The sequence below is a fragment of the Semicossyphus pulcher genome, unplaced genomic scaffold (genome assembly GCF_022749685.1).
Source record: "Semicossyphus pulcher isolate SPU_LCO1_2020_fin unplaced genomic scaffold, fSemPul1.0.p SCAF_7, whole genome shotgun sequence".
Taxonomy (NCBI): Eukaryota; Metazoa; Chordata; class Actinopteri; order Labriformes; family Labridae; genus Semicossyphus; species Semicossyphus pulcher.
The window spans coordinates 26,847,665-26,859,628 of NW_027211748.1; the positions used below are offsets into that span (position 1 = coordinate 26,847,665).

Here is an 11,964-nt window from a genome sequence, read left to right on the forward strand (position 1 = left end):
AACTATACACCGGACCTTATCTCCAAACATAAGTGTTGGACCTCACTAGTGCTCCTGTGGCTAAATGGGAGCAAATCCCTGCAGCCGGGATCCAAAATGTGGTGAAAAACCTGAAAACAAAACAGAAGATAGCAGCAGATTAATCCATGTTGAGAGTTCAAATGTCACATATCGATCAAGATCTTTCAGCAGGAGTGGAAATCAAACAATCAAAAAGTTTACGTGGTGTACAAAAGAGATGTGCAGGACTTTGTTAACCAGCCAAAGCTGCTGTTGTTTTAGCAGGAACACCAGGTTCATCATCTTGCAGAACGGCTTTTTGGCAGCACATATCGAAACAAACTCTGCTTTCCCGAGTTTTGCTGTTTTCAGGTATATTTCTTGAAACTTTCTTCCTCTGTCTTTTTCTCCCTGCAGGATCAGTTTGAGTTTGCGTTGACCGCCGTTGCAGAGGAGGTGAACGCCATTCTGAAAGCTCTTCCACAGTAGGAAGGAGCACCTCCTTCTGATGGACCTCCTTCCTCCTCTACCGTCTCATCTATAGTTACACCCTCATGTTTCCTCCTCCTGTTTCCCTTCTCTTTTATTCTCTTTAACCTCTTCTCTCAGTGTCTCCTCCTTTCCTTTCCCTCTATGTCCTCTTCTTTCCTCTCATGGGCCCCTCTTTTCCATCTCAGTAAACATTGTGCCAGGAAGCCGTTGAACCAGTCCTGTACATAGATAGACCTTCCTTCTATTGCAATGATCCATGCAGCCTGTTTCCCAAAGTGACACTAAAACACATTTTGATAGAGTGATAAAAATGTTTCTCTATGTTCCTAAAGAATATATTTATGAAAGTTTCTGGTTATAGATGAGGGTAGACCTCCTTTTTTGGTTTGACTAAAATCAAAAGATAGTTTTTTCTTTCAGATATATCATCGTACATTGAATATGTTTGGGGTTAAGGCTGTTAGTTGCACAATTCAAAGACATAACATTGGATTTTAGGTAGTTGCCAAATTATGTTCAATGTTAGTATTGGCACTTCCACTGAATTGACGCCTTTGATAGGTCATTGTCGTAAGTGTGTGGATGATGCTAACCATCATGTCTGTATCATACTTTTTAGTGCCATGCTTTCTGATATGTTTTAATGCAGTATATTAGAGTGTCACTGTGTTGGGCAGTAAGCTTGAAATGAGACAAATTACTCAAAATAAGTATTTTTGATGAAGTGAAATTCATGGCGACTCCTTTAAACTTCCTCAATTTTGCGCTTCTTTAAAGAAAAGAAAACTGATGCTGGACTGGTACCAAACGTGAGGTGGAAATGACATCGGGATATTTATTTCAATGTGTAAATTTCATTATCGTAGTAGAAGCAATATTTGTGTTTCTTCAACCTGAATTGTTATCACTATCTCTTGTGGACAACCAATATCGTGGCTTGTCAGTGAAGTTACACTCATGTCTGCCTTAATAAAAACACAGTAGATGGGATGGTGAATTTGTCCAGCCACCTGGAAACAAGGCTCGGGGGCAACGCTTCATTTTAAAATGGCCTTATTCCAGCGGATTAACCTGTGGACTAAAGGTTTGCTGTGCTGCTGCTTAATGAAAACCCCTCTGATAAACACTGCAGTCTTTCATAATCTAAGAGCAGGAAGTTACCGTCAGTCTAAAGTCTTTGAATAACTTTGACAGCAGTAATCTTGTCTTCTTTATCCAATTAAGAACACTGGAATGAGGCCATTATAAAATAGAGTGTTACAGACTATTACTTTATGATAAAGGAGGATAGTCTTGCTTCTTAATAGCAGTTCTTCTATGTAGCATTAATGGATTATTTGTACATGTAGAGTAGCTGAACCTGTATTGCATTTAAAACTAGTTTGCAGTGACACTCGTCACCTGGTTTTCCAAGAAGCATCTGAGGACTAACTTGGATTTGTTCTGTTGTAAATGAAAGAACCCGACTTAAGACCATTTACTTTGGAATACGTGTACCAACGTTTCTTTGTTTCCCTTATTTTTCCAATCAGCCATTGGCTTCCATTAATTTCTTTCCATCCATCTATAAGTCTATTAACAGATTAATTATTGTTACAAAACAGTCTATTTTTATAACCACAAGGCCAAGCTTAAATAACTGACCTTGAACAAAAGCCTCAGTAAAATATTTTTGTTTATCAGCATAATACTTGGTAATCGGTGGAAATCAATGAAAATCAACTACTGAAACTTATATTTGAGTTATGTGTGGATTTTCATGTTGCATTGAAGTCAATGGCTGCCTCAAAGACAGACTAAGACAAAAAACTGAAATTTCTATTAGAATTGTAAGGATACAGATTACAGAGTTGGGGTGGGACAACATATCGATACAGCAATATATCATCGTCCTGACCCGCTGACGCTGGCGCCAAATATCGATATTTTAATTTGCCAATATATGGCGCTCTAAACAGATTTCCCTGCGACTTTGACTCACCACGTCAGCCACTTTCAAATCAACAGTCCTAATTTGATTTCACAGTTGTTCAATTGTTCTAACTTAATCTGCAGACTGAAAACCTTGTTTGGTCTCGGTTTGTGTCAAATTATGATACTGACACCAGATTGCAGTCAAAAAATACATTTTGTATTCTTCAGATCATCAGATATCTTGATGTATTGTGATCTGATTGTCTTGCAACATATTAATTATCGCAGAATCGCTGTATCGTGATTTTATCGTTATCGTGGGCCACACATCGTTAGCTTGCGATTCCCACCCCTGTTACAGAGTCTTCTGATTAAAAATCATATTGCGTGAAAATGATTGGAAATCAATGGCTGCATAGAACACATACAAAATATGTTTAAATTGGAAGTCTTTATAGTGAGAAAGTTTGCCTGTGTCTGTGTGTGATTCCTGTGATTGACTGGCGATCAGTCCAGGTTGTACCTCGCCTTTCGCCCAATGACAGCTGGGATAGGCTCCAGCCCCCCGCGACCCTGAACAGTATAAGCGGTATAGAAAGTAGTCTCCTAGTAAAATCAATGGATATCAATGGCTGCCTAGGAAGCAGAATAACTACATTAATAATATGAAATGTCTATATATAGTTTAAACTATCAGTCTGCTAATCAATTATGATTCTATATGGAAATTAATGGAAACCAAAGGCGGCCTAGAAAGCAGACAATCTACATCAAAAGTAAAATCTGATGCATGCATTCGGAAATATATTTGCTGTGTATTAAAGGGAGTCACTGAACAATCAATCGCCTTCATGGGAATGTAATTAAAAGTCATATTAACCACAAGTAGCCTGTGTATTTCTGATGAGCTGATGATTAAGACATTTACAGCAGGGATTATTTTGAAGAGAAATTATACTACTCATTAAACCTCATGATTTCGTGTGTGCTTGGGTTGGACACATCCATTATCTGAAGATGCCTCTGGGAAACTAGCTCATAGTTTGTGTAAAATCTAATTTCAGTTGGCTGACAGATTTAAAGTCTGAACATTAAATCTTAGCTGTTTGTCAAGTTTTTTGAATCACCAATGATGCATACACTCTGCTACTAGTGCATGGCTATTTATTCAGCAGGTGTGCTGTACTTTCCTGTGGCCTCAAGGCGATCCTAGCAAAACTTTCCAAGCAAACAAACAAACAAACGTTGGGTTATTATCTTTACTTCTTATAGACTATGTATTGCACGGGAATCTCCAAGGACCTTAAAAGTCCAAACGCCAAGGATTATCATCTCTAAACTGTGCAGGTCATGGGTGAAGCGAGTTAAAAGGTGGTGCAGTATCAGTATGATGTAACACTGCGGCAAGCTGGTGTCATGTTCTTGGAATCCATTCTTCATCACAATATCGCTGCGACAAATGCTCCTTATAACAGCTGAGATCTTTTTAAAGATGCCGTCGTGTGTGTTCTAAAAAATGTGGAAGAAAATGAATCTGCATTAAAAAAAATTAATCTATTCCTCTCTGACATTTTTAATTTGAGTCAAAACTTGTTATAATGGGTGTTTTTCCCGCAGTGTCTCTTCTCTCCAATGCTTTTCTTTCTTTTACACACTTCATCCTGATCAATAGATGGCTGGTCTGTTGCATTAACACTGTACATAAACCAAAACCTGAAAACATAAAAAACAGAAGATATTTTGTTCTATCGGTGTAAACAACTTGTGAATAAAGTCTCATTGTTGATGCAGTATTGTCATGCAATCCTGACTGACTGAGTTTTGCCTCTTTTTTTCAATATTATACGTTAAATTTATGCGTGAAACGTAACTATAGACAATCATTTGTACCATCTGGGTAGGCGGTGAAACATCTGTTTTACGTAGCACCAAACAACTGGATGCAAATCAAGGTGGTGTCAGGTTAGACGAAGAAGTTTTCTTGCATCACTGATGTTCTCATTCACTATTTACTACTAAAAAGTTTTTCATATTGAGGTGCCGCATACATCTGTGCTTCAACAGCAGCCTTTGTGCTGACAGAGTGTTAACAGTTGTGAACATATTCCAAAGGGGGTGCAGTGGTTAGCGCTGTCGCCTCACAGCTAGAAGGTTCCCAGTTTGGACCATAGACTGTATAAAAAGATGGACGACATGACAGCTCCCTAAAAGTGAAGCCAAACCTTCTCTAGCGCCCCCTGCTGACTGGCTGCAGTATAGGTCATAAAGCCCACCTCCTCCGTGTTAACAGATGGGACATGAGTCAAACTATAAAATCAAACTACTGTTCTGTTGTTATAGCTAGTTATTATCATGCTGATCTACGTCCAAGTTTATTTTTAATTCGTTATTTGATGCTAACGTAACTAAAACAATCACTACAGTCATTGAAGTTTCCATACCTGTGAACGTCAGAGCAACACGGAGAAGCTGTTCTGCTGTTAAACACGCCGGCGTGCGGGATCCTTGCGGTAAGTTAAGTGTGTGTTTGGGTTAGCGGAAGTGGCTACCGCCGCTTCACTCGCCGATCTCTACTGCGTAGACTCTGGCTCCGTATGACATCACCATCGCAAGATGGCGGCACCTATCGCAGAGGCTATTTTGGCATCAATGACGTACAATGGGAGCAGATGGAGACGCGTTGTCCATCTATATATACAGTCATTGGTTTGGACGTAGTGCGCCTTTCTATGTGGAGTTTGCATGTTCTCCCCGTTGACAATGGATGGATGGAGGAAAACTAACCATTCATGGATTGGAAAATTTAAGTCTCACACAGCTGCCTTAATTTCTACTCTACAAAGACGCAGGAAGATTTAAGTAAACACAATCCTACTTTACACACAGGTATGACAGCAACTTGTCATAATTATTCAGCAAGTGTCTTATAAGATGGAGTGGAGTGGATTTAGAGCTTTTTAGAGTGCTTACTCAGGTGAGACAGCAGCTTGGTATTGATTGTGGAAAAATCGCTGTCAGTACATAAGCTTGTGCTGCTGGCCAGTGTTGACTTAGAGAGTGGGAAGAAGGGGAATTGATTCAGCAAGAAGCTGCTTTCTTAAAGAGTCATGTGCAAAGATTTAGTGTGTCTAAGTGTCGTATTTCACACCAAATGTTAGGCTCATAGATATGGTTCACATGCTCAAAACTTTGAAACTATTACATGTATTGCGACTAATACATCAGCCATAACATTATGACTTGCCTAATGTTGTGTAGGTCCCCTTTTGCCACCAAAGACTCCACTAGACCTCTGAAGGTGTGCTGAGGTATCTGGCACCAGGACGTTAGCAGCGAGTCCTGTAAGTTGCGAGGTGGGGCCTCCATGGATATGCAGCACATCCCACAGATGCTCGATTGGGTTAAGATCTGGGGAATTTGGAGGCCAAGACCTCACCTTGAACTCGTCGTGTTCCTCAAACCATTCCTGAACCATGTCTGCAGTGTGGCAGGGCGCATTATCCTGCTGAAAGAGGCGGCTGCCATTAGGGAATACTGTTTCCATGAAGGGGTGTACTTCGTCTGTAACAATGTTTAGGTAGGTGGTGTCAAAGTAACATCCACATGAATGGCAGGACTCAAGGTTTCCCAGCAGAACTTTGCCCAAAGCATCACACTGCCCCTGCCGGCTTGCCTTCTTCACATAGTGCATCCTGGTGCCACGTGCCCATTGTAGGCACTTTTGGCGGTGGACAGGGGTCAGCACGGGCACCCTGTCCGGTCTGCGGCTACGCAGCCTCATACACAACAAACTGTGATGCTCTGTGTCTGACACGCTTCTATCAGAACCAGCATTAACTACTTCAGCTACTTGAGTTACAGTAGCTCTTCTGTTGGATCTGACCACATGGACAAGCCTTCGCTCTCCTGCTTCCAACACATCAACTTCAACCATCAACCATTTCAACAACAAGACTACCTAGCTATCCAGCTAACCAGTTAAGATATTTTGTCTCTGCTGTTCAATCAGTCTGTGAGGAGCATACAAATAACCTGACGCTGTTCAGTGATCAATAGAAGGTGTTGTGAATGTGACTCATCCTGAAATGTCAGCGTTTCACTGTGAATCACAATCGCACACACACTCCCTGCCATCACAGTCATTTTAAACAGATTATTTATCTCAGGGTTTACTGAGCATATAAAATAAAACTCTGTCATAAAACACATTTATAAAATCTGCCACCTGGGAGCCGGCAGCAGCAGCAGACTGCTGTCACTAAGCTGTTGGGGGTTGAGTACTCGTCTGAATGGGGCGTAGGGGCTTAATGGCTCTGTGTGCACATTCACATGTTGAGTTGAAGCATCATGACAGTGGCTGGATTTAATACTTTGTGACTGTACTTCAGTAGACCATTCAGGTATCTGTACTTAACCTTTATTTAACCGTAAGCAAGCAAGATTCAAATTCAGTGACACGGCGTACGGTTGATATAAAGTAAATTTAATTTGACCAGTAACAACGATACTAGCTAACTAACCAGCCCTGTAACCATCCCCAAATCAACATCCAGATTTTTACGGACAAACAACAGGTCATGTCTTCTGTCGGACACAGCCTGAAGTAGACCGTTAAACAGCTGATGGGTTGTTAGATGATCGCTGATGTGAAGTTCAGAGGGGCGGTGTACTTCCTGCTGCATGTGCGTTACAGACTCCATCCTGTGGTGCTCAGAGGATGAGGTCTGTAATGACACTACACTTAGTGTAAATAACAGAAATGTTCCCCTCTTCACCGAACGTAACCTAAAGTAAACTGACTATTTTATCAGAACTACTTATTAGATGTCTGATTCTCAGAAGAGAATTAGAATCAGAATTCAGCACTCACCCAGACCCAGTGAGCTTCTGCGCTGTGTTGGAGTTAATGATGCTGTGACTGTCACTCCTTCTGCACCACTGTTTATTCTGGCAAAGAAAGGCCCAATCCCAATCTCCACACTCATGGACTCACAGACTTTGAGGCGCGTTCCCAGTGAGAGTGCTCAGTGCTGTCCCACAACCAAATCACCAAGTGTACGAGGGCTCTGATGCGGACTTTTCAATGCCAAATTACGGACTTTCTGTGAGTCCACATATCTGTAGACTTTCCTGTGGGACTTACCCAGAGTTCATAGCGAACTTAGTGACATATACAAACGTGATTGCCCAGCCGCCCACTAAATGTAAACAAATGTTTGTTCAGTGAAGTAGTATTCAATAAAGTCTGAACAAAAAATAAATAAATGTAAACAAAGCGAGCATGGACGGAGACGGGAACCGCAAATAGGTTTAGCTGTAAGTAACAACAAAAAGGCTTTTCTGACTTTTGATAGTTATAGTTAAAATACAGTATGTAAACACTCTAATGTAAGACACACAAATACATGCTGGAGGTCGGCTTTTTTTCGTGTTAGATTTAATGTGATGCCATGATAGTGTGTCCCATTCCTCATTTAAAGGCAGTTCTCAAACCCTCACGCACCGCACGCCTGACGCCATTAAAGTCCGTGAGGGTTCAGTGCTTAGGCTTTAGGGTGGACATTGGGCCCAAAAGACAGACAGAGCCTCCAGTTAACCTCAGCCCGCTCCAGCTCCTAAAAGAAAACAAGACTAGGTCGGCATCAGGTCAGTGTGCGCTTTTGTGGGCAATGTGTTACAAAGACTGTCCTTATGAGGGCGATGACAACATGTTTGAAAGCAGGTGCACGCTGCGGACGCAGGTGAGGACAGTGGACGAGCAGCGGAGGAGCAGCCCCGCCTACTCCCTGAACAAAGTATCCAGAGCCGTATAGACAAAGAGTCGTGTCAGTGGAGGTCCAATATGCTCCATGATCCACCATTGCAATGTCACAACTCTCTCTCTCTACGGCTGTGAAAGTATCGTCACTCGTTCAGTCAGTCACATACAGACCCGTGTGTAAGCCTGACCCCGGTGGTCAGCCAATAAAAATACAGCACATAAGTAGTTTAACTTGCTGTGCACTTTAAGCTAGCTCACTGATTTTTTATGGGACATTCAAATTAAATAAACAATAACAACTGACACCATAACATGGTAGGAACTATAAAAGCCACAGAAGAAGAAAAACAGAGGAAGGAGGGGCTGTGAACAACAATGCTGGTACATAATAGATTTCTGAGGTCCTCCTAGTCACACACAGACAACTACCAGGTACGTTTTATGCAATAATCAAAAAAAAAAAAGATACAGGTTCAAATACGACCCATTTACACACAGTATAATGTGTGTTATTTAGGGTTCTAGTAGAGCAGCATTCAGTCTAGAGTTAGCATCCCTTTGTACCCTGACTTTGTGCTTATTCTTCCCATCCTGTCTCTGTCATTTCAGCCCTGCAGTCTTGATGAAAACACCCCTGATATCCAGGTTCCAGCCCGTTCTCATGTCTGAACAGATGAAGTCAGGAGGTTGTGACAATGATCGGGGCAGTTTGAATGATTCAAACCTAATTTACAGTAACATTTATAATGCAATTTAGCTCATGCAACCTTGAGGGGCATTTGCATGGCACTGTGCATGAACGATTATCACTTCAACCTGCATCTCAGAGAGACTTGAAGGAATAATTGAAATTAAAAAAAATAAATTCTTCTAATTTAAATCACCCCTCAGATCTTCCCTCATTACTTCCTCGTCCAATTGGATTACTAACGGTCACGGCCGTGACTCTCAGTGTGCCGCTCAGCCTGATCTTCCCTGCCCGGTTCACCCGTTGTGAGGACACTTCTGGCATTTAGTTGATCATTTTCATTGATGTCGCACGTGCAGTGCCCCCAATATCGCCCGCCGCCACTCATCATTAGCACGTTTATAAGCACGCGTCCACTGGCGGCCCGCACGGGGAATTTAACCATTTGCATAGAAAAATTGCTTTCCTCCATGCGACGAGAAAGGACTGTTTTGCATAATTACAAATGATGTGCGGCTGCCGGACCAGACTGACATGTGCACGTGGGAGAATTAGGAGGAGAACGAGGCTGTGATTGATATGATGTGTGTCGGTGGACATCAAGGACGATCCACAAATGATTTGGTTTCCTGTGCTGCAAGTGGAGACTTTATTTTATTTCCTGTATGTGGTTTTAAATGTGGGTTTTACTGACAATGATGTTGTTAAACGTTTACGTTAAACATAAAGTTTATGTTTGACCCACGTCATTATGCGTAATCAACTGCAGGGTCACACCTGAGAGCAACACGGGGCCGTAAGGTAAATGAGGATCAAACCGGTTAATGGAGCGTCTTCTTCTTCTGCTCTCTGCAGCCCTCTGAGTAAGAACATCTATACTGCCTCCGACGGGTGCTGCATCAACAGAAATCTGTCTTTACTCTCATCTAAGACTCTTCACGTCAACTGAAAATTTCAAGCTTGCTTTAAATTCTGTTTGGTGTTATGAAGCGGCTCCAAAGTGATGCAGCAGCCTCAAACTGCAGTCAGTCCTCCCGCAGGCCACGACATATATTATGGAACAGCGTGAAATGAGTTCAGTAGCACTAATCAGTCCCCATGAGAGGACCCAATAGGACTGTCTGTGTCTGATCAGCATTCACAGGTTTAATGTTGAGTTTTATTAACATGGCCAACTGTTTCTGCGGCACTGAGAGCCAGCGAGTCCGTCTGGGAAAGGCTACAGAATATAAAACATGGGCATTGGAAAATCTGAGAATAAAATGACCAGTAACATCCCGGAGTCTGGTGCAAAATCCCCTCTGAATGGACAAACGTATCATCTTTTCCTCTCCAGTTAAACAAGCAAGATTAAGGGTTGTGTCTAGATGATTACTTTAGATTAACAAAACTCCTGCTAGTGTCACGTGTAACATGAAAACTCAATGTTTAATTATTACCTAAACTAACCTTCAAGCTTTGGTGTCTAAACCCAGGCATGTTTGGTACATGAGGATGTTTTAAAATCGTTAAGTCAGCATAGAAATCATTAATTCATTGGGTAGAGGACTGCAGTGTTGTGCCTGAAGGTGCTGAAATTTTTTGTTAAATGGTGAACTGAAGGAATCAATTTGGAACTCATGAAGGAGAACATGAGCGTAGTTCACTCCGGAGACAGCAAACAACCCCTTTACTTTCCGAGAGTTGCCGAGCGCTGTGATAACGGCAGCTGAAGCTTTACTGCAGCCGGCATGCATCTGGCATGGCTAACGCTGAGAGCAGTTCAGCCAATGAAGCTACCGGGACTGCTGAAGCCAGAGCTTATGAACATTTGAATTTTTATAAACAAATCAGTTCAGATTCCAGCAGAAAAATCTCACATTCTTATGCAAATTGTGCCCGAAGGGCTGGAAAAGCTAGTCCAACCGTCACATCAGCTGCAAAGTTGAAACGACACATTAGCCTCTTTTACACTTTACGTCTCGTCTTCTATGTAAAATGCGCGGAGGCGGAATGGTGGGACAAAGTTGTTCTGCCTCTGAGCCGGCATCAGAGGCAAAACGGAGTCAGTGCAAACGGCGGAGGCAGCAGGGCGGAGTAACGCCATGTGTGGGTGTGTGAAGCAGGTTTGTTTCCACCTTCCGCAACATTGGAATGCCGTGTAAAAACACACTGGGGTGGCTCTACGCTGGCGTTGCTTGGTGCAATTTATGATGGCAAAGGCGGCATGAGAGTGACAGCGGCACGCTGTGGCAGAACCGCAGTGTAAAAAGGGTTAATGAGGACTACAAGAAATCGTTAGCAATGATTGAGGGCTGGAAGCATTGGAGGCTCTACTGAAAAAGACCAGCTCAGTGCAGCGAAAAAAACAAATAAATATAAATAAAAGTAGTTTTATTCAGTAGTAGTACTTTTATCTGTGTGAAGTCAACCTTGAGCTAGCTCTTTTTAAGTGTGAACTTGCACAACACTGGAGGACTGGGTACAGCCAGATGTACAGAGCACTTTCCCCAACAGAGGCCAAGTAAATGTAAAATGTAAAACCCTTTAGTAAAGACAGGAGAAGGTTAAAGCGGTTGTTAAATGTTGAAAGTCCCGACTGACAAAGCACAAGACATGTTGATTTGTACACATCTACACAAGCACAATGTTTAGGACAACTTACCTGGAGTCAAGCACCTAAAATCTGTGATTGGAGGTGACGGATTCACATCCTGTCACTCACTTTTAGCCTTTTTCCATAGATAACATCAGGGGCGGCTTTAAGGTGTTTCGTGTCAGAGGTTAGTGACTCATCGACCAGCTCACAACTGTCACACGGTGACATGGGTACTCTGTGTTTGCTAAATGTCTGAGCTCAGACTTTCCCCGCCGAGCAGAACTTTCCTTCGATGCCATTTCCCGGCCAACTTCATCCTTTATCTGTCTCGCTTCGGTGGCGTTGGCAGTGGAGGAGAGAAGCGCTGAGCTGGGAACCACGAAGAAGACTTGAGGTGATAACAGTGCCTGAGATAAAAAGAGACAGAGAAAACGCACACACAAGGATGTGTTTGAGAGCTATTAGAGCCTGTCACAGTTGGCTTGTCATGTATCTGGCACACACACATAGTCACACACACACACACAAGTC

The 11,964-nt window shown here is 42.3% G+C and overlaps 1 protein-coding gene across 1 annotated transcript in view; it reads left to right on the plus strand.

Annotated features, from left to right (window-relative positions):
• Positions 1 to 4,216, plus strand: part of LOC138611799 (receptor-type tyrosine-protein phosphatase N2-like) — a 199,014-nt gene extending 194,798 nt beyond the window's left edge. The window contains exon 21 of the mRNA XM_069685040.1: positions 418 to 4,216. Coding sequence (XP_069541141.1) covers positions 418 to 489 — 72 coding nt within the window. The 3' untranslated portion in view covers positions 490 to 4,216. The remainder of the gene's footprint in view (positions 1 to 417) is intronic.
• Positions 4,217 to 11,964: the final 7,748 nt, after the last annotated feature.